This window comes from Rhinopithecus roxellana, chromosome 4, assembly GCF_007565055.1.
Source record: "Rhinopithecus roxellana isolate Shanxi Qingling chromosome 4, ASM756505v1, whole genome shotgun sequence".
Lineage (NCBI taxonomy): Eukaryota > Metazoa > Chordata > Mammalia > Primates > Cercopithecidae > Rhinopithecus > Rhinopithecus roxellana.
In genome coordinates this window covers 7738160-7762819 of record NC_044552.1, presented here as the reverse complement: position 1 = coordinate 7762819, position 24660 = coordinate 7738160, and the positions used below count along the sequence as shown (strand labels likewise).

Below are 24660 nucleotides of genomic sequence, written 5' to 3'. Positions count from 1 at the left end.
ACTCTAGGAGTTTCGGGGAGATGTCAGGGAAGGCTGCCTGCCAGAGCTGCAGGGGGACAGACAACATGGCTATTGGCTGATTTCTTTGCTCAGGATATTTGTTAGGATAACACTTGATTAGTATGATGAAGAATATCCTTCTCTATGTAATACTGAGGGTTTTTTGAAGCATTAAAGATAGATATGATTTAAACAAGTACATTTGGGACAGTATTTAACTTATCTTTACTCCCCTTCCTTGTCCTGTTGCTGTGACAAATGATAATATGTTGCTTCTGAATATTGAAATAGCTTTGCTTTCTCTTTTCTGTGAATGTGCTTCTTGATATAGATTGTTAAAGCCGTGTTCGTATGTGGTGTTGGTTTTTCTGCCCCTTTGGCTGGGTTTGGTATCTGAGGCGTGCCAGCTGTATACAATGATGTAGTATGCCTTCTGTGTTATCCTGGGCTCCGGAGCAGTTTAGGACGGGCTTTATTCTTTAAAGTTGGAAAGAAGTTGGTAATAAAATTCTTGGGCCTGGAACCTTTTTAAAAAGCAAATTCTGTGTAATGCTGTGGCAACGTTCTCAGCTTTATCAGTGCAGGTTATTCTGGTCAAGCTTTCCTCATTCTGGATCAGTTTGGGTAGTTGTAGGTTTTTCTAGGATTTTACTAGTTCATCACAATTTTCAAATTCATTAGCACAAAGTTGAGTCTTTGATTTCTTTTTCACTTACTGCAGACAGTGTTTTTGTTTGAAATACTGCTAGTCTAGACTGTGATTTTCAGCATTATAACAACGTGTCATCTTCCTCAAAGACAGGTAAGTCCAGAAGTATTTGAGATGTGAAACTTGTAGGTTAAAATGGGTTGATTGTAAAAGTGGGTTTACTCAGTTTACTTAGTAGTGAAGACTAGGAATAATCTTCACTTACAGGAGCATGTATAAATGATTGTGTGTGCTGGATACAATTTTAATTTTATGCCATTGTCATTTATTTAGTGCTATTGAAATAGCACAGTTCACAGTAAGAGTAAGGCACTTGCACTGGCATATAATGAGAGGAAGTAGGAATTATGTTTTATTCAGTAGTAAAAATAGTACAGTTACATATGGTGATCTTTTTTCAATCAGATGGTACCTCTTTCAGTAAATAGAGGTGCCTTTTACAGTTCATTAGGATTTACTTCATAAAATGTTACCAGTGTGGGTTTTGATGGCTAAATGAAGAGGGAGGATGCCCGGGTGCTAGCGCAGAGGCTATATGGTGCCCAGCAGAACAGCATGAGGGAAGGATGAGCTGATAGAAGTAGGTGAGACATGACTTAAATCTCTTACAGATCTAAGGGAGTAATAGTTGACTCGAGTGCTTTCAGTGTACTGATACAGCTTCCCAAATGTTGACATCATTTATAATGTTAAAGATGATAAAATGCTAGATTCTTAAGTGAAACCACCCAGTGCCAGTTTTCAGTTTGTGTGTAGGTGCTTTTTTCTCTTTTTCTTTCCAGAATGCACATTCTGTGTCACTTGGCAGGTTATTGTCTTGTCAGTGTTTATATGATCAGTAAACCACTCAGCTCCATCTAATTGCCATTATTACTAACGATCATGAGCTAGGCAGCTCTGGAGAAACAGCGTTCTGTGCACGACGTTCACTGGTGGTGCAGAGGAGACTATGATGGGCTCTGGACAAGGGTGTTAGGGAAGTTTGCCCAGAGAAGCCCCATCTTGAAAGGATGCCCCGCAGAGAAGAGACAGTGTGGGAGGCGCCTTCAGGGAAGAGGACAGAGTGGCTGTTAAGTCGTAGGGTCTGGTTGAGCCTGGACTTCACTGTGCCTGATCTTGAAGATAGAACGGAAGTGGCAAAGGGCAAAGGGGTAACTAGATCACAAAGAACCTCGTTAACCACACAGGGGAGTTTGAGCCTTATTTACCATCGAATCGATATTAAAATCATTGTAAGGATACACTAAAGTAGGAGCCCCTCTGTGGGAGAGCCTTTGTCCCTGTAACTCTTCACATTAGACCTGACACAGAGCAGGCGTTCAATACAGTAAAAACACAGCATTCATTGAACCAAATCCTAACAACTTAGTGGGCTGGTCCTCCAACCTGTGATGCATTAGAGCCCAAGGCTCTTGGGGAATGAGAGTCAGGCTTCTGAGATGGTGAGGGAGACCCTCCCCACCCACACTTTAGCATAGACTGAAGAATGGTCAGAGAGCAAGGGGTTACTATAAATCCTTATTTGAAGGTTGTTTAATTTTTATAAGTGATTTGTTTTTAATTCAATCTTCTTCTAGAACCCCTAAAGAAAGATTATTATTTCTTAAGGGCTCTAGGACTTTTTCCTTTTGTTCAGCGGTTTCAGATTATGTTTCACTAATAAAGAGAATTCTTTTATGATTATTTGGGAATGATGAAAATGAGATATTTTTGGAATCACTTTCTTATACAAAATTTTTAATTTAAGGTGTCATACAAGATAGTTCTTATAGCCTTTATCATTAACAGTTTCTGTGTTTTAAAGAAGAAAGAAAAACTTTAAAAATGTATACATTTTTATTAGTTGCAGAACAAAAATGTAATCTATACTATTAGTTACTTCTCTTCTAGCCTGTTGCTGTTTTAGCCACTGGCCTTTCTGGATCTTAGAGATTACGGATCCATTCATGTGTTTGCTGGGATCTTTTTTCCAAGTTATGGCTCCTCCAAGTATATTTAATGTAAAAATTGAATGAATTAACATTACATGTTAATTTAAATACAGTAATAAATCATTATAGTAAGAATGCATATTATTGACTTCGGATTTACTGACATGGTGTGAGTGTTCTTTTTGTTTGTATATCTACTTTTGTTTTTAGGTAACAGCAACAGAGAAACTATTGTTTATTTCTCAGTGTGTAGTTCTTTGTGAAATCGTTAACCCAGATCCCAGTGATGGTGGGGAGGGCGTGTTGGGGGATGTCTCAGAATCTAAGATACGATTTTTTCCCCTTTGCTCCCCTCCCCCAAATCAAGACTTACGGTGAGAGATGTGATTGCTGGCAAGTGTTACCCTTGGTAAAGGTTTGGCAAAAAGGATGTGTTGAAAACTGCCTCTTACATTGATGAACTTAAAGCTGTAGATTTACAGTCTAGCAGGGAGCCCTGAAATTAATGTAGTTGCGAAAGGGGCAGGATTTTTCATTTTTAATAGGGAATTAGATGTATGCATAATATGTATGCATGTATGATATTAGTTGAAACGTACAACTGTATTTTTTCTCTGTCATGGTGAAAAAATATAAGTAATGCTTTACATATCAGTAAACTGTCTTGTATGAATCAATTAAAAGCGTGTAGTAAATGACTACTTTCTTTGTAATTTTGGAGACAGTCTTTAAAACACATCATATTTACCAGGAGAATTATAAAAACACACTAAATATAAACAGGAATTTTAATAAAACTTGCCCAAAGCAAAAGCTTTTATAATGGCTGTTACAAGCTAATTGGAGATTGTTTACCTATTGATCTGGAGCTATAGGTAGAAGCATTTGAGGAGGTACTTATTATATTTATTGTAGTAGATGTCCTAAATTAGTAGTCTGAATTTATATACTGTTATTATCAAAATAAAAGGTAACTTGATTGAACATTTTAAAAACGGAGACTAGTATTTTGTAAGCAAATATAAACTGGTTATTTCTGTAAGAGTTTTGTTATGTTGAAGTGCAAACAGAAAGTGGCCAAACTTCAATTACTTAATAACAGCTATTCTGTAAGTATTTGTTAATCATGAGTTTTTGTTGCTTTAAGCCACAACTGATTCTATTAAGAAGAGTTTTTATTATATAATGCAAAATTATGTGCACGTAAACTATGAAGCACAGTTGTTACTACTGTGAATATATAATACATATATATTATTTATGATTCTTAAGTTTGAGTGAATTACTGGCATAGAAATAATAGTGCTTTGGTAATAAAAGTCCTTTTACGTGTTTTTCAAGTACTATATATTATGTGATCTGTCTATTATTTATAGTTTGAAAATCTACAGGTAATTCATGTATTTCATTTTTTAAAAGTGGGCCTTGGCCTTTTGCTACTTATACCGTTAATAAAGATTTCATGCAAGCATTCCATATTTTTCTCTTTGAAGCAAAACTACCACTGAACGCAGGATCCAGTTGCTGTGTTTAATGTGTGTTTTTTTCCAGGACTATTTTCAACTTTGCTCATCGTTTCATGAGCAGTAACTTTAAGTTTGTAAATCAGAAAACTTGTCTTATTCCAAAAATTACCTGTACTACTCTCAAATTATATTCTGGATCTGATAATTCACAGGAAGCAAATAAGACGTTGCTATGGGCGAAACATTTATCAGAATGAAAATTTAGTTATTTTTTGACTATTGTTGAGATGTAATGTCTCATATTTCAAACTAGCTTGCTTCCTTTGTTCTGTTCTCCCACTTTGCCTTGGCAGGTTGGATCAATATGCAATCGAAGGACGTTTCATCTGTAAATAGAAGGTTCTCTGAATTTCCTAGTCTTTCTGGCAAGATAGGGAGAGAGGCAGGTAGATCAGAGTTTGAAGGGCCCATGGTGTGCAGTGTCTGCCTTTTATTTATTTGGGGTAGGATACCATATTGGAGGTTACATCTTCCATGGCCAGTGAGCAGTGGTAGGGTCAGCATTGGAGACAATTTCTGAGGCTGATGCATTTATCTAAATTGTGCTCACACATTTGGGATATCTGGAATGTTACATAATTATCAGTGTTGTCATCAGTTCAGTACAATATAGCACCCTGGGAATTTATTCCTTTTACCATTTTAGTAAGTACTTAGACCAATGTGTTAAATTTGGAATCGATTACTGCCCATGGCATGAAGTATGTATATCCTTATAAAATTTAAATTAATTGTTACTGAAATAGAACATGCACATATTTACAAAATCCAGTTGTGCCCAGAGCCCCAGGTCAAAGAACAGCAGGAGTGAGGCACTGCTCCCAACTTAGTTATTGCTCCTGGGTTACATCTGTCTGACAGAACTGTGCACGTGTAGCAGTTCTGCAGTCAGTTGTATATAGTACTTCTTTAATGCAGTACTCTGCCCTCATACTTCATAGATGCTGTCAGCTCTATGCTGCCAGCGAGGGATAGACACTTTCTGCCATGCCACATTTCAGCTCATCCTCACCTCTGTTTTTCCATCCTTTTCTGTCTTCTGCCTTAGGTCTTAGCTTTGCTCAATCTGGTCGTTTCTAAGCTAGTAGGCATTTGTTGTATCTCTAAAATCCCTATTAGGTACTTTGAATGTAAAGGTAGTATTATTTTTAGATACTTTTATTAGGTGACTAAACTTTTAAAGCTGTAGTTCAGTATCTAAAGTGCACTAATTATCTGCCTTATGAAAACATTTTTTAATTGGAAATAGTCCTTGTGACTAAGAAATTATTAAAATTATAAATTTAAAAGGGAATATATCCTTCAACAGTTTATACACATCTGTATCATAATTTATTCAACACATATTTATTACTGTATATCTGACACTGTTTAAAAGGAGTGTGTTTGTTTTACTGTATTCTTATTTATCTCAGGTAAATTGATTTATAAATTTTTCTCTGTTTTTCTTAGACAAAATTGAAGAAGCACAAAAAGAACTTAATGGGGCAGAAGTTTCAAAAAAAGGTAAATTAAAATCAGCTTGAATGTAAACTTTATTCTTGCAGTGGTGCCTATACATATACCTCATAAATATAGCCTTATGAAATAAATCAATATGGACATATCACAAAATTAGAAATCCCCTTGAAGTTATTGATACTTAACATTTTGTGGACTTTGCTTTATGAAACATTTTGGCCACATAGCACATTCTATAACTGTTTCCCACATATTAATGTATGACTGGTAGAAGTGTGAAAGGTTATTGCAACTCTGTTGAAAGTCCTGTTTGTGAGACTGTCCTGTAGCAATGAAAGTACCAATATAAGGAACACAGTTGGCTGTGTCCATGCATGTGTGTTCATGTGTGTATTCATGTGATGCAGTTTTTTTTTTTTTTTAGTGAAAAAACCTAAGACAACTAAAACAGCCTGAATACCAGTCAGTGGAAGAATAGTTGAATAATTTGTAGTATACTCATATTTTGGGATATCATGCAACTTTGAAAAAATGTTAATTACTTTAGTTGATGGTGATGACTTATCAAATAAGAAAAACAACATTGCAACATAGCATGTAAACGATCTTATTTTTCTGTGAAAACTAACAAAGTCAAGTGTGTATGTAAGTATCTGTGTGTATATACGTATACACACACACACAGGCTTCTATGAGACTGGACAGTGTTTATCTGTGTGTATATACGTACACACACACACAGGCTTCTATGAGACTGGACAGTGTTTATCTGTGTGTATATACGTACACACACACAGGCTTCTATGAGACTGGACAGTGTTTATCTGTGTGTATATACGTACACACACACAGGCTTCTATGAGACTGGACAGTGTTTATCTGTGTGTATATACGTACACACACACACAGGCTTCTATGAGACTGGACAGTGTTTATCTATGTGTATATACGTACACACACACACACAGGCTTCTATGAGACTGGACAGTGTTTATCTGTGTGTATATACGTACACACACACACAGGCTTCTATGAGACTGGACAGTGTTTATCTATGTGTATATACGTACACACACACACAGGCTTCTATGAGACTGGACAGTGTTTATGTGTATATACGTATACACACACACACAGGCTTCTATGAGACTGGACAGTGTTTATGTGTATATACGTATACACACACACAGGCTTCTATGAGACTGGACAGTGTTTATCTATGTGTATATATGTATACACACACACAGGCTTCTATGAGACTGGACAGTGTTTATCTATGTGTATATACGTATACACACACACAGGCTTCTATGAGACTGGACAGTGTTTATCTATGTGTATATACGTACACACACACACAGGCTTCTATGAGACTGGACAGTGTTTATCTATGTGTATATATGTACACACACACAGGCTTCTATGAGACTGGACAGTGTTTATCTATGTGTATATATGTACACACACACAGGCTTCTATGAGACTGGACAGTGTTTATCTATGTGTATATATGTACACACACACAGGCTTCTATGAGACTGGACAGTGTTTATGTGTATATACGTACACACACACACAGGCTTCTATGAGACTGGACAGTGTTTATCTATGTGTATATACGTATACACACACACAGGCTTCTATGAGACTGGACAGTGTTTATGTGTATATACGTACACACACACAGGCTTCTATGAGACTGGACAGTGTTTATCTATGTGTATATACGTACACACACACAGGCTTCTATGAGACTGGACAGCGTTGGAAAGGGTTTATACACAGGAGTGTGTATGATAGTGGGAGAGGAGCAAGGGAAGGCGGCCCACTCGTTTATAGGCTTTTGTATTATTTCACTAGCTACAATGGGTGTAATTTTATATTAACATTAAAAACTTGAAAGGAAAAAATTGGTTTTCACCATAGAAAACATTCATTATCTTTCCAAGTAATATAAGAAAATAGATGTGATGCGGAAGAGTACGTAGGGATGGTCACATAGTGAGGTGAATAGTGTTTAAACACTATCTGTTAATGAGCAAAATTGATTATGTGCTTTTAATATTACGGGAAAATAAAGTTCTCTTTATGCCATTTGTATTCCTTGATTTATTATTTATTTTACCTTGTTTTATCTTCGAATTACAGCTATTTTGACAGTAGTTTAGCTAAGTAGGATTCCAATTGAAAGACTTTTTACAAAAAATAGCTTTTAAATCTAGTTAGACTACTGAGTAGGTGTCTGTAGGGGAAATCATTTCTTGCCATCCCAGTTCTCCATCTCTTGGACCAGCCTGTGAAGCCTCCAAGATGGTTTGGGGTTGGGCTGGTCTTACATGTATGGGGTACTGTGTAGCACCCCTCATGTCTTCCTTCTTCTCACCCCACACTCCTTCCGTGGACACTCTGGAAGGGCCATGTATTTCTGACCCTCTAATGACATTCTTGCAGAAAAGCAAGGATAGAAAGAGTAGAGAGATGTCTCCATGGCCACGTTGTCCCTTTGAAGGGCTGACTGACTTTAACGCATAAGGCATTTAAGGCACTCGAGGTATAAGAGGCTGTACTTTTAAAGTTTTGTCTATAGCCAGTCTTTTTTTTTTTTTTTTACATCTAGTCATGGTTTAGAGCTGCTTCAATTAGCAAAGTAAATGTGAGCTTGTCTTCCTTTTCCTTGTTACTTTTTTGGCAAGAGTTTTCAGAGCAGTGAACTAAATGCCTGATAGGAAGGAGGAAGTGAAACAAAGGTTCTAGAAAGAGAAATTGGATAATGAGGTTCAGAATAATGGATTGGGCTACAGTTGGCAGGCTACACTTATTTAAGAGCTAGGATGAATACCAAGTGAGCATTGTTCTGTGCAGTTCACTGCATAGAATTACTACTTGGCTTTCATTTTTATACAGAAATGAAAAATAAAATAGTTTTCCCTTTCAAATATAAGTAAGAAATAATATCAGTTTCTCTTTAACAACATGAAAAGTCTGAGTAACATTGGTGTTGAGATTTTTCAAACCTTTTCTTGCTGTTACCTATTTTATTTTAAAGGATATTCATTTCTTTCATCAAAGAATATGCTTTAAAATATAGTCATTCGTTTTAGATTATGGTAGGTCATCTATAATAGATCTCTTTTTCATTGTTTTTCTGATGTACTTTGGCTTTTTTCCCCCTGTAAGTTTAGCCACATTGGCTTTTTTAAAAAATTACTTTTAAACACTGGTTATAGTTCTAATGCTTTGTCTCCATTGAAGGTTCTGTGGTCTTTAACTTATTCGAGGCTCTTTCTCCCTTTCTCTCTTTTTTGTAATTATTAAGACAAGTAACTAATTTATTTTCAGAAGCATCTAGCATAGTAGTAGACTCTTAAAAGCAACTTCCTCATTAATAGATTAAAAAAGACATTTCCTCCTGTATTTTAATAATTTAAGAAGGATTAAATCTCTTTAGTGTAATATGGAAATAAAGAAACTTACTTTGCCTGTCACACACCAATAGAATAAAGAAATGCACTGAATTATGTTAATGTACTTATTTTATTCTTTTTCTCTTTTGAATGCAAATCAGATGACTTTAATTTGATTTATTTTTGTTTTAATCAATTTGGGGTAGATATAAGGATGCAACATTCACACAAGTCTCCATAATGTCATTGTGTTTTTCCTTACAGTGCTATCTCCAGATTCATAACACGCATTATGCTTGACACTATTTTTAAAAATTATTGAGTGGGATTTAAATGAAATAGTGACTGTCACAGAGGTGGTAATGGAATATGAATAAAATTAACTGGGAAGAAATAAATAGATCGATTAGGAGAGCTTTTATGGCTTTCTCAAGCTTTAATTTTAATACTCTGTTTTAAGTTTTTGTCTTATAATGTTTGACACATATACATTAATATGTAACATATGTAGCATATTAAGTTACAAAGCATAAGAAAGACATGGTAGTCTTTGGTTCTCACACCCAATTTAAGAATGGGAACGTTGCCAGTACCATTGTATCCACCCACATGCTGATCCGCAATTCATCCCATTGTCTCTTCTATAGAGGTTTTACTGTCCTTAGTTTTCTGTTGATCATTTCAATCCTTTTAAAAAGCAATTATGTCATATAAATATGTATCCCCAAACAATATATTTTCTAGTTGTGCCTGAATTTGAACTTTTAAATGAAACGATATTGTACATAGTCTTCTGCAGCTTTTTTCACTTAACGTTGTTCCTAAGATTCACCCATGCTGTTGCACATAGCTGTTACTTTTCATTACTGTAATAATATTGCACTGTATGAAATTGTTGGCCCATTCTTCTGTTGATAGATTTAAGTTATTTCCACCTTTTTGCTATCATAAACAATGCAGGTATGAATATTTTTATATCCTGGTGCCTATGTGTGAGTTTTCTAGAGCATATATTGGGAATGTGGATGCTCAGCCCTGCAAAATGATGCTGTGTTGTTTTCCAGAGTTTTTTGGGGAGTCTTTTTGCATTCCCACCATCAGTGTCCAAGAATTGATTTTGTACTATCAAGTGCAAGGTATTTTTAGTCTTTTATTCTTTTTCTAATTGAATAGATGTTAAATACTCTTTTATTCTGCTTTGGTTTTTGTTTCCCTGATTAGTAATGTTAAAAGAAAAACTTAAGACACAAAAAGTTTAACAGATTTTATTTAAACAAAGAATTATTCATGAATCAGGCATCATTCAGAACCAGAAGAGGTTCAGAGAGCTCTGCTGAGCAGTGTGAGCAGCAAGCTTGTAGAGGCTGAACACGGAAGCAAAGTGAGAAGTCACCTGATTGGCTGCAACTAGGCATCTGCCTTCTTTGGGTAGGGTGTGATGAAGTGTTTGCTGTATTTGGGCATGATCTGATCAGTTGACTGCCTGCAAAGTAGCGATTTGTTACAAAAAAATACTGTAACTTTTGGTTTCTGTTTGTTTGCGCACCAAATTAGGTTGCAGTTTGTTAGGTCATAACTCAAGGTAGGAGACAGCCTCAGGCAAATGGCCTCCTGCTTGTTTAATTTAAGAATGTCAAACATGTCTTCATTTGTATTCCCCCTTACTGAAATGCTTGCTAGTATCATTTTTCCCTTTTGTAAAAACTGAGTTGTCTTTTTCTTAATATATTTTGAATAACTATCTTTATTCATTTTATGTGCTTTATTTTTCAGATTTATTTTTTACTTTGTTTAAAGTGCCTTCTATTCACTAAAGCGAATAGAAGCTCTTGATTTTAATATTGTCAACCTATTAATTTCTTGCTTTTGTGATTCATTTTTTTGTATTTTTATTTGCCTTAAATTATTCTCTACCACAAGGTCTTAAGTATATATATATTTTTCTATATTTTCTTCTAAAAGACTTCCACATTTCAGATTAAAAACCCATCTGGAGTTTGTTTTTTTAAAAAAATATACTTAGTTTTTTAATGTAGTGTAAGTTAGGATTCAAGCTTCTTTTTTTTCTCAAGTGGATAACCATTGCTAATATTGTTAAATGTCCCTGAAACATTTAGTATGTTTTCTTTTTACTGTTTCACGTTAATTTTTTATTTTTGTGTGGGTTTGTTTCTTAGCTCTCTGTTCTATTCTGTGAATTTGTGTGCCCATGTTTTAATATCACAGTATGCTAATTATTTACCACTTTATTGTCTTGATATACAGTGTGCAGTAACCAGTATATACACTGTGTACAGTACGGCAGGTTCCTTGTGTTATTTGCCTTCAGAACTGTTTTGCCTATAGTTCTTTGCTCATCTATTTGAATTTTACAGTCAGGTTTTTAAAAAGCTTGTTGGAATTTTGTTTGGGTTTGATTGAATTCGGGGCAAACTGAATTCAAATTTGATTGAATTCAGAGATTTCAGGCCTCCTATTCAAAAAAGATTGTATATTTCTGATACTTGTGTTTTCTTTAGTGTTTTGTCATTTTTCTCCATATGAATCTTTAATTTTTTTGCTCTATTTCTTAGAATTTAGTGTTTTCCTCATTTTAATGATTTTTTCTTTTGTAAAATTGTTTTCTAGCTCCTGGCAAATAAAAATGCAATATATTTTTGCATATTTATTTTATATCCAGCTATTTGGCTGGACTTTCATTCATTATGAAAATTGCTGGTGTTTTCAGATTTTCTTGTCATATCAACTGGGAATAATGAAAGTGCGTTTCTTGATTTTTGAAATCATTGTTTCTTTTATTTATTTTTTTTATCTTGCTCAGTCAGCTCCAATAAAATTGGTATCTTAGACTTGTTCCTGATTGTAAAGAAAATGCTTCTAATTTTTCACCATTAAAATATTCGCTATCTTTTTTTGTGGGGAGAGATTCTGTATATTTTTTAGTTGCTTAAAGGTGTTATCTTCTATTTTTTATTTGTTGAAATTATTTTTAAAAATCATAAATTTATTTTTATCACGTTTTGTTTCTATATAAAGATGATCTTACTGTGTCCTTCATTCTTTCATTCTGATGTTTAAAAGTGACTTACATATCTTTAAACCAATTTGGTCATGATGTTTAATCTTAATCACTGCTAGATTTGATTCGTTAATATTTTATTGAAGAATTTTGAATCCATGTTCAAGGCATTGGTTTATATTTTTATTATTTTTTATAATTTTCTCTGCCTGATTTTGTTTTAAGGTTATGCTAGTTTGATTGGATGATTCGAGGGCTATATGCTTCTGATTCCCATGGAGCTGTTTGTTTGATATTGGAATTGTACCTTTGTAGGCAAATCTTACAACATATTTTGACTTTTGGGAGGGACTGCAGGGTAGACTTTTAACTCCCAATTCAGTGTACTTAACAGTAAGGATTATCCAAACATTCTGTTTTCTCTTCAGTTTTGGGAAGTTGTATTTTTCTTATAATTTATCCATCTTATCTAAACAGTCACATCTATTGGCAAAAAATCAGTCATAGTATTTTCTTGCTCTCTTTCATTTCTGCTGTGTGTGTAGTTATGTCTATTTTTTATTGCTGCTATCATTCATTTGTCCTCTCCTTGCTTTCTTGGTAAGAGTTGCCAGTTTTCTGTTTTACTTCCTTTTTATTTTGCCAGCATCTGGTTTTCATGATACTTGCTTGCTTCATCCTTTTTAGTTTCATTAAATTTTGTTCTTTTTTATCTTTTTCTGTCTTTTTCTTTAGGTTTGTTCTGTTACTCAAATTTCTTAACTTGGAATGCTCATTCATTTTTAAGCCTCTATTCTGCTCTATTGGCATCACTTAAAGCTTTTAATTTCCTTGTAAGTGTTGCTTAGATGCATCATACACAATTTTATATTTGTTAGTTTCATTCTTTTCTATGCTGTTTTCTTCTCTGACCCTCTCCCTACCCCAAATCATGTTTGATTTTTTTTCCTCCACATGGATGGGGATCTTACTTATTTTTAGTAATTTCTCACTTAATTGCATTGTGTTGTTGATTGTTTTATAAAACCATTTAGGATATCCAAAATTGTTTCTTCTCTGTTTCTGAATATCGTGTAATCAAAATTTTCTGAGAATGTGGTATAAAAGTACTCATAGATTTTATGTTAGAAACTGAGCATTTTTTAAGTAACTTAATCATTTTGCCATGATGAAAAAGCTGAAGTTGAATAATGTTAAATAACTTAATCCAAGGGAGTGCAACCAGAAAGTACATGAGGAAAATGAAGCCCATGGCTTGGACTGTGCCATTCTGATACAATTCCCTGGTATAACTAGATAAGATCTGTGTTAAAGTGATAGTTGAATTTCTGGTACAGTTTTATTTCTGTTCTAACTTACCCCTGTGAATGATGGGATTATGATAGCAGTCACCTACAGAAACGTTATGATCCAGGATAAAATAGGATTCAGACAATGGCCATGGAGAAAGGTGGAGACTTTAGGTCAGCTTGTATTATGACTTTTTTAACATTATTTTCTGTCTCACAGTAAGAACCTACAGTTGCCACTATTCATTACCAGTAATTTCTTTTCAGCAGCAGTGGTATCACTCTTACATTATATACTTCAGCCCCAGAACATTTTTATGTTTTTTTTTTTTTTTTTTTTTTTTTTTTGAGACGGAGTCTCGCTCTGTCACCCAAGCTGGAGTGCACTGGCCAGATCTCAGCTCACTGCAAGCTCCGCCTCCCGGGTTCACGCCATTCTCCTGCCTCAGCCTCCCGAGTAGCTGGGACTACAGGCGCCCGCCACCTCGCCCGGCTAGTTTTTTGTATTTTCTAGTAGAGACGGGGTTTCACCGTGTTAGCCAGGATGGTCTCGATCTCCTGACCTTGTGATCCGCCCGCCTCGGCCTCCCAAAGTGCTGGGATTACAGGCTTGAGCCACCGCGCCCGGCCCATTTTTATGTTTTAAATAATTTCTGTATCACCATCTATGTAAGAGTAAGAGGGCCCAAATATATATAGGTAGTTTATGTGGGTTAAGAAATAGAGTAAGGAAATCTGTTCTAGTATGAATGATATTCATATTTGCTCTGAAAAGTCAGTTGATACGTGGGATTTTTGTTAACATAGGCATGATTTATGTCCTGAAATGTGCTTCGCTTATCTGGGGAAGCTTGAGGGAAGTTAGGTTCCTGTGTAAAACGAGACTAAGTCAGAAGTGAGAGTGGTACTCCACTGGATCCTGAACTCTCTAATGTGTCAGTAAAGATACTAGTTTCTTACCTACATTTCTACATTAAAAAATGGATATTTGTATTCATTTTATAATGATATTATTACAAAATTTTAATTTTTTTGAAGATAATGTGAATGAGTTTCCAAGGGGTGAAAAATGGTGACTCTCATTAAAAAAAATTTTTAAATTACCACATACAACCTTTTTTAAGATGAAGGCTAATTTCAAATAAATATTTTATGTTAATAAGGCCATGCTTTATTGCCAGTGACGCTCTTCCTTAAACATTCTGCTGAGTATAATTAAGAAAATACAAGAACATATTCTTGTAATTAGGGATGACAAAGTCCTTCCTGTGTAATAGCGAAATTTAGGTAGTATAGTAGAAAAGTTGGACAGATTTTATTAAATTAAAATGAAAAATGTCAGCACCATAAAAGATAAGATGAAAATGTTTTAAAACTGGGAGAACATTTGTACAATAAAACAAAACTTGATAGGCTTACCTTAAAAGGGTATTGACAGTTTACAAAATGAAAGCTCATGTAGATGCGGCTAGAGGAAAGGCTAGTGTAGTATTTTTGTGAGATGTCTGAATGATAGAGTATTTTTAAAGGAATGCAGTTTTATTATTTTAATATTATACTGATATTAACTAGTTTATTTTTTATCCAGTTGTGGTCCTTGGGTTTCTTAATTATTAGGAAATAATATATTTTCATGAACATGTTTAATAGAGGTTTATTTTAAATAACAATATTTGTAGATCCTAGTCTCTTAATGTTAAATGCCCTAAAAATTATCATATTTTTTCCTTGTACTTCTCATTGCTTTATTTAAGTGAATTGTTGTGATGCACCAGCCTTTTTTTTTTTTTTTTTTTTTGCCCTGAGAAATAGATAGGGAAGAAAACATCTAAACCTTAAAGGAGCCCGCAAGCTTTAATACAGCTCTTTCCCAAATCATCATAAATCCCGAATTGGTAGAGCAAAAATTCATGAGGTAGACTGGCAGCAGTGCCTAACAAATTTCCCTTGGGAAAACAGCAACAGATTTTTTTTTATTTTTTAGAAAAGAAAGTCATCTCCTTTTTTTACTATTAAAATTTCAAATTTAAATATTCATGTCTTATGAAGTATTCTCTTAGTGTAATAGACAGTGAATGCTGTGAGCTTGACTTACAGGGAAATTAGTATTGTTTTAATTATTTGTGTCATTTATATAAGTTAAAGGTATCATGTGTTAACCATGTCAATATTTTGAGAAATTTAAAAATCCCAAATCCCAAGAGATCATTGCCTTTCAGATAGACTGCCAGCTTTATGAAAGATGATTTGCATAATGACATAAACAAAGCATTTTGTAGTACATTAATGTAAAATAAATGTCTTCAAATATCCTGTCCTTACTGTGTTTAAGTTCAAACATTTTTCCCTTTGAAATATGAAAGCAAAAATTCTCAATATTTCCTAACAGTGTTACTCATCACGGTCTATTGAGCCATTTATTAGAGACTTAACTAGCTAACCTGATTTTAATTTTATAGGATGATTCATAGAAAGACTCACATTCTTGTGCATACTTAATAGCATATTTCATTGACTTCAAAATGCTATTGATTGCAAGATGCACAATGATTTTATGCATCCTTTAACAAGGAGAAAAGTCACTGCCAATTAAGTTATGACACAGTGCTCTTATAATTGATTAGAAGATGCATCCTGATTTTAGAGGGATTAAAGTGTTTTTTAAAATTTGTCTTACATTATATTAAATACATATTTATCTTCACTGGTACATTTTTTGACAAGAAAGATAAAGTAATTAAGGTAATGGCATATGGATTTGAGCTGCTTTGACAGCATCCCTGAGGACTGTGAAAAACAAAGGATTGAAATTATCCTAGAGGCTCATTTGCGGATTCATGGAAGAGTGGTATGGGGAGGAAAACCCAGATTTTGTTTGTTTCACTTTGCTTCTTAGGTAATTGACTTCATGCTGTATATCTCAGTATTTTCTATATAAATAATGCCACGGGGTGACTTACAAGGATAATATGTGTTGCTGTTCATCTATTTAGGCTTTTCCCCAGGTTTGCTACTGTATTCTCTATATAAGACCAAAAAGAAAGAAAGAGGTAAGCTTGTATATATTTTGCCTACGTAGAGATTTGTTCTTTTTCTCATGTTTCCTCAGAGAAGAGAGCAGACATGTTGCGTAAACCTGAAGAATGTAATTTGAGGGCAGAAATAGTAAAAAATAAAAGTGAGAGAAGGCAGATAAATTGAAGGCAGATAAAGAACTAGGAGGAAGTCTAGAAAATAAATTTTAAAAAATGAAAAAACAAAGCATGGAAATAACAAAGTATCATTTAACCAAAAGTATGGGGTTCTTTTATTGCTTCACTATGCAAAGGGTGTTTTGTGGAGCCACACGCAGGAAATTTATCAGACTTTGAAGGATGTAGCTTAGAATTTTTCCCTGACCACCAAGCAATGGGGTGTAAAATTATTTTATTTAAGAAAAGAATTGGAAGTAGCAAATAAGATTCTGTGGATGAGTGGGGAAGGGCAAGAAGAGGACTTAAAAGCATCGCAATGAAAACAAATGTATGTAGTAACATTTATGCATGGCCTGATCTGCAGTGGGAGGTGGACTACGGGAGCCGGAGGGACGCTTTGGGAGTCCAGCCCACTGTGAAGGAGCAGGAGCCGGAGGGAAATGTCACTGAGTTTTTGGCCTGGAGGAGTGTGTTTATTTCAGCAGGCCACCCCACATCATGTAGTTAGCCATTTAGTCACTGTTTAGCATGACCCTCATATGTGAAGAAAAAACGTAACATAGATGCAACTCTCTGCTCCGCACCCTCACCCTCTCACCTCTGCCTGGGGTCTCCTCACATTTTCCCCTGTACAGTTTTGACCACAGTCATAGTGCAGCGCTTACTGCAGTTCTTAGTGCATGCAGTAGACATTTGACAAACATTTATTGCATCAATGATGATGGATGGTAGAGGTGTCAGAAAGGATGGATTCCTTTACTTACTTAACAGCCAGGATTTGTAAACAGTGTGTTATTATTGCTTTCTTTGATTTCTTAAGTGTGGTTAGATATGTAATCTAGATTGCTTTTCTGAAGTAAATTGTTTCTTTCGTCATATTAAATTATCTAATGCAGTGATGTATACAAACAGTTTGTGTATGTCACTGTCACAAAAATAAAAGCTTCCTTCTTAAAGAGCTCCTAATGAATCCTTTCTTATGACTTCATTGAATCAGGAAGACTAAGACTACTCTCAGTTATTTATTTTGTAATATCATAACATCTTTGTAAACCTGGTGGGAGGTTGTGATAGTGTGAAGAACTGAGGATTCCAGGTTTCTGGTGTTAACACTACAACCTACAACTCAAACGTCCTGGTGGTAGAAGTGTTAATCAAGGGGAGTTCACATTTCCCTGTTATGGTAATAGACAGTATTGCCCAGGATTTAACCTTTTCTTGCTGATGTAGGGTCAGTTAGAGTGCTAGTGAACTAGCTGGGACAGGCTTAGAGGGGTTGGCTAGGGAGAGAGTTAACAACTTATGGCATTTTTTAAAGTGGTAAAAATACTCCCCACCGCAGATGATTTCAACCTACCAAATGGTTGCGGCTTGCAAAATTCCTGAATATTTATTTAGTAGTGGAGTGGTCCACAGCACACATTGCTTGGAGAAATCATTATCATACTATATTCTTGCGGATTCAACTACTGTGTACTGTCGTAAGAGACAGACATAACACTGACTGGACACTAATCCTAAGTTTAAAGATCCTAGAACTTTCTTAGAAAAATCACTGAAGTCTTTGGAATCTTTCTCGTGAAAGTGGAGCAAGAGGATATAAATCCGAAAGACTCAGGAGAGAAATGTGACTACTGTTCCGTAAACCTAGTGTTTTAGTTGAAGGCTGAATCAACCTTCTACTAAGTGATTTTCTTAAACCCGTAAAAATAACATCAGAATACAGGGTGAGTATCCCTAATCTGAAAATCTGAAAACTAAAATGCTTCAAGATTTGAAACTTTTTGAGCACTAGTATGATGCTCAAAAGAAATGCTCATTGGAGCATTTCGGATTTCAGATTTTCAGAGTAGGGATGCTCAGCCTGCAAGTATAATGCAAATATTCCAAAATCTGAAAAAAAATCAGAAATCCAAAACACTTCTGGATGAGAGGTAGTATGTATTTGGTTTTCTCATCAGCGTCAGTTATCTTGTTAGCAACATTCAGGTTTGTCTTTCAGCTTTCTACTACTTTTGTACAAACTATGCTATACAACATTAGAGCAAATTATAAAAATAGAAAATGTATTTATTTCATGACACTTCACATCAGTTGTCACTTTTCTATTACCTTTTGTGCTAACCCAGCTATGTCATAGCCAAAGAGGCCCTGTGCTGAGTTACAAAATTGTTCTTACCACTTTCTGTGAAGTGCTTGTCAGGAGTCAGGCAAAGTGCTTATTGAAAAGACAAATAAGGCCGGGCGCGGTGGCTCAAGCCTGTAATCCCAGCACTTTGGGAGGCTGAGACGGGCGGATCACGAGGTCAGCAGATCGAGACCATCCTGGCTAACACGGTGAAACCCCGTCTCTACTAAAAAAAAAAAAATACAAAAAACTAGCCAGCGAGGTGGCGGGCGCCTGTAGTCCCAGCTACTCGGGAGGCTGAGGCAGGAGAATGGCGGGAACCCGGGAGGTGGAGCTTGCAATGAGCTGAGATCCGGCCACTGCACTCCAGCCTGGGCGACAGAGCGAGACTCCGTCTCAAAAAAAAAAAAAAAAAAAAAAAAAGAAAAGACAAATAAGAAGGTTAATACAACAAATACTCTATATACTTGGTTTTCTTATCTTAGTGGCTTGTTTAAAAGACATATGTATGTTAAGTAATGATAACAGTGTATTTTTGAACTGTAACATTTATAAGTATAATATGTATATAACAGTAATAACACAAAAGGAGGAAAAAGGAAAACAGCTGTGTAGGCATAATGTTGCCACATCTCACTGGAATTAAGTTAATATAAATCTAAAGAGACTGTGAAGATGTGAGGTAAGTCCTACAGCTACTACAAAGGAAATAATCAAAAATCTCTGTAAGTGAAAAAATCATTAAAGAAATTAAATATTACATGTGAAAATATTCATTTAATGTAAAAGAAGACATTAAAGGAGAAGTAGAAGAACAACAACAAAAAAAAAGACACAAGACATACAGAAACAAAAAGTGAAATTGCAGGCATAAATTCAGCTATGTCAATAATATCAATAATGTGAATGGATTAAACAGTCCAATCAAAGGCAGAGATTGTCAGACCAGATTAAAGAAACAAGAATCTGACTCTACAGTGTCTGCACTGGCACTCACTTGAGATCCAAGACACAAATATATTGGAAGTGAAAGGATAGGAAAAGATATATCATGCAAATAATAAGCATAAGAAAGCTGGAGTGGCTATGTTAATATGAAAAGGGACTTTAAAATAAAAAAAAATGTTACTAGAGGTAAAGAGACATTCTCTAATGATGAAAATGTCAATCCATCAGGAAGATATAACAGTTACAAACACGTATCCACCTGACAACAGAGCCTCAAAATACATGAAGCAAAAACTCATAAAAATGAAAGGAGAAACAGACAATTCAACGATAACAGTTGGAGACTTCATTACCCCACTTTTAATAATGGATGGAATCTTCTAGACAGAACATCAGCAAGGAAATAGAAGACTTGACTGCCAACACTGTAAGCCAAGTAGACCTAAATACTCCACCCAAGAACAACAGAATACACATTATTGTTCAGATACATGGAATATTCTTCAGGATAGACCGTCACCTAGGCCATAAAACAGTTGATCATTAAATCAAATAGGATTGAAATAAAACAGTTTGCTCCAACTGCCATGGAATGAAATTAGAAATCAATAACAGAAAAGTGTACCGATGTGAAAAAATTGTTCCAGTCCCACATTGTCCCTAAGAGGAGAAGAAATGTCAGTCAGCAAAGCAGAACTTCTGTTGTACAAATGACACCAAGGCTTTCCAGACAAGTAGACTAGGAACATTGCTGTCATACTGATAACAGGTAATTCTGCATTTGAATCCCTCCTCATGAGGAAACTAGCAAAGAGAACTGCCTCTGGAAATGTTTTCTTTGAAACAAAAATAAAGCTTGACATACAACTACAATTCCTCCAAAAAAAACCTCAAAGTAAAAAGCATCTTTGTAAGTATCAAGCAAGAAGCAGATTATTTAAAGATAGAGAAATACATTTGATCTCATTTTCTTAAGGCAGAGTCAGAGCATGTTAAGAGCTGAAACTTTTAGTATAGAAATATACTTGTGACTCAGTGTTTTTATGTTGTCAATTCTTAAGGATATACTTATAAAATGATTATTTTGGTTTTGCATGTTCATTTTATTTTAATAGTGTTCAGTATACTTTAAATATTTTGTATTTTAATAATTAGAATAATAGCTTTTTAAAGAAAGTTACTGTAAAACATCAAATAAAATATATGTTTATGAGTTTTTTTATGAGAAGGGTATTAAACGTTTGGTTTCACTGAAGCTAAAATACCAGTGTTAATCCCGGCGCTTTAGTATGATAGAAATATACATGCTGAAATAGTGGTGTAGCCATTTTGTCCTAGTATTGCAGTTGCACCCAGCGATGGTGTTGATGATGTAATAATGATAATAATAATCATATCAACAGAAGCAATAATGAGGAACTAAAATGGAAGTTCTGGGCACAATGCCAATCTGTCTGCATGCATTATCTCAAATAATTCTCACAACCCCATGAGGTGCCAGTATCTGTGTTTTGCAGATAATGAAGGCTCAATAATAGAACTTACCCAAGGTCACATAGCTAAAGCGGCAGAGCCAGAACCTAGACCCTGGCTTCCCTGTCTTCAGAGTTCACCAGAGGACATACGTGAACAATGATGATTTGGAGAAAAAGTGAGCGGAAGTGGTAACTCGCTGCGAAAGTCCAGGATAGTTTCTAGTTTAGATAGCTGCATGAATGACTGTGTCACACATGGAGACTTACTATTTTTTTTTTAATCTGTCTGGACTTAACTGTATTAGGCAGCTGTTGTTATATTTAATATTCTGGAACATTTAATGTGTGTTACTTGAAAGTTTTGAGTGTTTTTGAGGGAAGGAGAAAGTATTGTGTAGGTCCTCAATAGTGTATTCTTACTTTCTTCCTCAGAGACCTGTTCAAGTTTTTGCTTTCTTGGGCCAATTTTATTTATAATTTAAGTTAAATTTTATGTGTTATTCAAGTTGTCTAAATAAATTAAAATAGAATACAATATTCTCATAATTTTAAAGAGTTTCTTTTAGTTTTCCATTTGTGCAAGTTTGTTGTGACAAATTCTTTCAAGTGTCATTTACTAGAAAAGGTCTATTTCACTTTCATTCTTGGAAAATATTCTTGCTGGGTTTGGAAGCATAGAAGTCTAGCGTGGCATTTTATTTTCTTGAGTACATTGTTGGTGTAGAGGTGTCAGTCTATTGCTTCTTTGAAGGTAATTTGGCTTTTAAAATTTACCAGTAATTTTTAAAATTATTTTTAAGATTTTGGGCCTTGTCTTTGACTTTTACAGTTTTAAAGTGATGTGTGCAGGTATGATTTCTCTATATTTATCTTGCTTATGGTTTAGAGTGCTCTTGAATCTGTAGATTCATGCATTTCATTCATTTTTAACAATTTTTAGACTTTATCTCCTTACCTATTGCCTCTGTCCCGTTGTTTATGTTTCCACCTTCTTTGTTTTGTTACTTTCTGGATGTTGTATCCTTTGGTCTGCTAATACTTTATTCTGTGTTGTTTTCATCTGACTTATTCTCTCTCTCTCTTTCTCTCTTCTTTTCTTTCCTTCCCCACCCCCCGCCCCCCGAGACAGGGTCTTGCTCAGTCATTCAGGCTGATAATAGCTCACTATAGCCTCAAACACCTGAGCTCAAGCCAGTCCTCTTGCCTCAGCCTCCCAGGTAACTGGAACTACAGGCATGCACCACTGCACCCAGATTATGTTTCTGGGTTTTTTTGTTTGGTTGTTTTCTTTATTTTTTTAGAGACAAAGCCTTGCTATATTGTTCAGCCTGGTCTTGAACTTCTGGCCTCAAGCAATCTTCCTGCCTCAACCTCCTGAGTAGCTGGGAGTGGCAACCTCTGTGAGCCACTGCACCCAGCAACTGTCTTTTTCAGTTGTTCTAATCTAAACTTAAATCTATCTTAGTTCCATTATGGTATTTTTTTCAATTCTATAATTTATATTTGGCTTTTCAAATCTGCTATGTCTCTTTATACTTCCAGTCTTCTGAAATTTTCAGTATTCTTGTCCTTAGGTAAGCACATTTATTTTAAAGTGTTTGTGTATTCATCCCAATATATTGGACCCCTGGAAATCTGTTCATAATGTTGGTTCTTTCTTGTTCAGTTATTTTCTCAGATGCCTGGTTATCTTTGAATAGATGATGGACATTTTATTTTAAAAATTATAGAAATGTTTTAAGCCTAAGTTAACAGTATCTTCCTTCAAAGATTTCAGTTTTCTTCTGCCAGGCTTCCAGGAGAACTAACAATCTAAGATTCATCTTAATTGAGTTTTGGAGTATGAGATTTTTTGGGCCATTGAAAGTGAGTTGCAGTTTACGTGAAGCTTGATCTTTATGCAATTCTCCCTTATTCCTAGAATGAAGCCCTTTAGGTTCTCAGCTGAGAACAGGCAGATTTTAATGTGGACTCCATGCGTGGCATGCCCTGGATTCTGTCATTTGTACCTTTAGCTCCTTTAGATTGTCAGAACTGCCCAGCCTTTTAGCTGCTCTTTTGAACAGACAAACCCTCCCTAATCAAAAGGAGCCCCAAATACTGATCTCCCTTGTTTGGACTTTTCCTCTCCTGGAACTTGGCTCAGTAACTTTTCATTATCTTTTTGTTGCTTAACTGCCTTCAAGCTGATCCTGTTTATATTTTGTCTAGGTAATCTGTTGTACTGAGAGGAGGATCATCTGAATTACTTAATTACTTGATTCTTAATTACTATAAGTCCCTTATAAAAGTTGTTTATACGTTATCATATTAACCCTTGCCTTACATGTTGCAGATACTTTCTCAGTTTCTCACTTGCTTTTTAAAATGAAAATCTCACACACACACACACACACTCAAACATACTCCTTAGTTTTTATGTATTCAAATTGCTTTGCTTGCTTTTTTGCTTAGAAAGTGTAATACCAGCCCAAGGTGAGCTAAATATTTATCCCTAGTTTTCTTATTCTTTTTGTGATTTTATTTCTTACATTGAATTATTGAACTTATTTTGGTACATGGTGTTTGCTTAAGATCTGCTTCTACTTTATCATCCAGTGTATGAGACTTGAATCTGTTTTCCCAAAAATTTTGAAATATGACACCTTTTGTATTGACTAAGTACATATACATATGTGTATATATGATTGGGCCTTTTTATGGGTTTTTGGTTTAACCATTGATCTGATTTTGAGAAAATATTGTCTTAATCATTTAATATCTTTTCCATGAAGTTGTCTTTACGTTATTTTCTTTCGGAATTTTATTGTTCAATTTGGAATGATTATTTTCTCAAATGAAGATGGGAGCATGTTACATTTCTTAAAAGAGTAAAATTTTTTATTGTTTGAAATTTTATAAAACTTGGACATTTGCAAATTGGCATATTCAAAATATGATTTTTTTTCCAGGGGGATGGTGTGTTTCTTTATTATGTAAGTCACTTTTAAACAAAAACTCATACTAAAAACTTCAAAATTTTCTGTGCAAAATTATTTCATGGTATTTTAATATTTTAATATTAATAAAAGAATATTTTCCATTGTATTTTCTAACTAATCATTTATGGCGTAAGGAGAAAGACTGATATTTGTGTGTTCCTGTACTGAACTCTTTTGTTGGGTATAATAGATTTTCGGTGATTTCTTATGGGTTCTCTAGGAGACCATTTTATTATCAGGAAATAATGCTATTTTCTTTCTTACCATCATTTATATTTCATTTATTTTTATTCTTTCATTGTGTTAGCTCAACAGTCTACAGAAGTAATTAAAAATAAGTGGCTATTGCAGGAATCCTCTTATTATCCCAGACCGCAGGAGGAGATTTTTCTAGGATCTAGTTTCGATTATTGCATATCATTGGCATGAGAGATATTCTTTATCATGTTTTCTTAGTTTGCTAGTTTTATTTTGATTTTTCTAATTTCTCTTGTGACTTTCTGTTTGACCCCTGGGCTGTTCAGAATTGTGTTGATAACTTTCTAAATATTTGGAGGTTTTTCAGGTATCTTTCTGCTATTTGTTTCTAGTTTAA

The 24660-nt window shown here is 34.8% G+C and overlaps 1 protein-coding gene across 1 annotated transcript in view; it reads left to right on the top strand.

Annotated features, from left to right (window-relative positions):
- Window positions 1-24660, top strand: part of HIVEP1 (HIVEP zinc finger 1) — a 152873-nt gene that overhangs the window by 70137 nt on the left and 58076 nt on the right. The window contains 1 exon segment of the mRNA XM_030928858.1: window positions 5619-5672. Within this exon segment, the coding sequence (XP_030784718.1) occupies window positions 5619-5672 (54 nt within the window).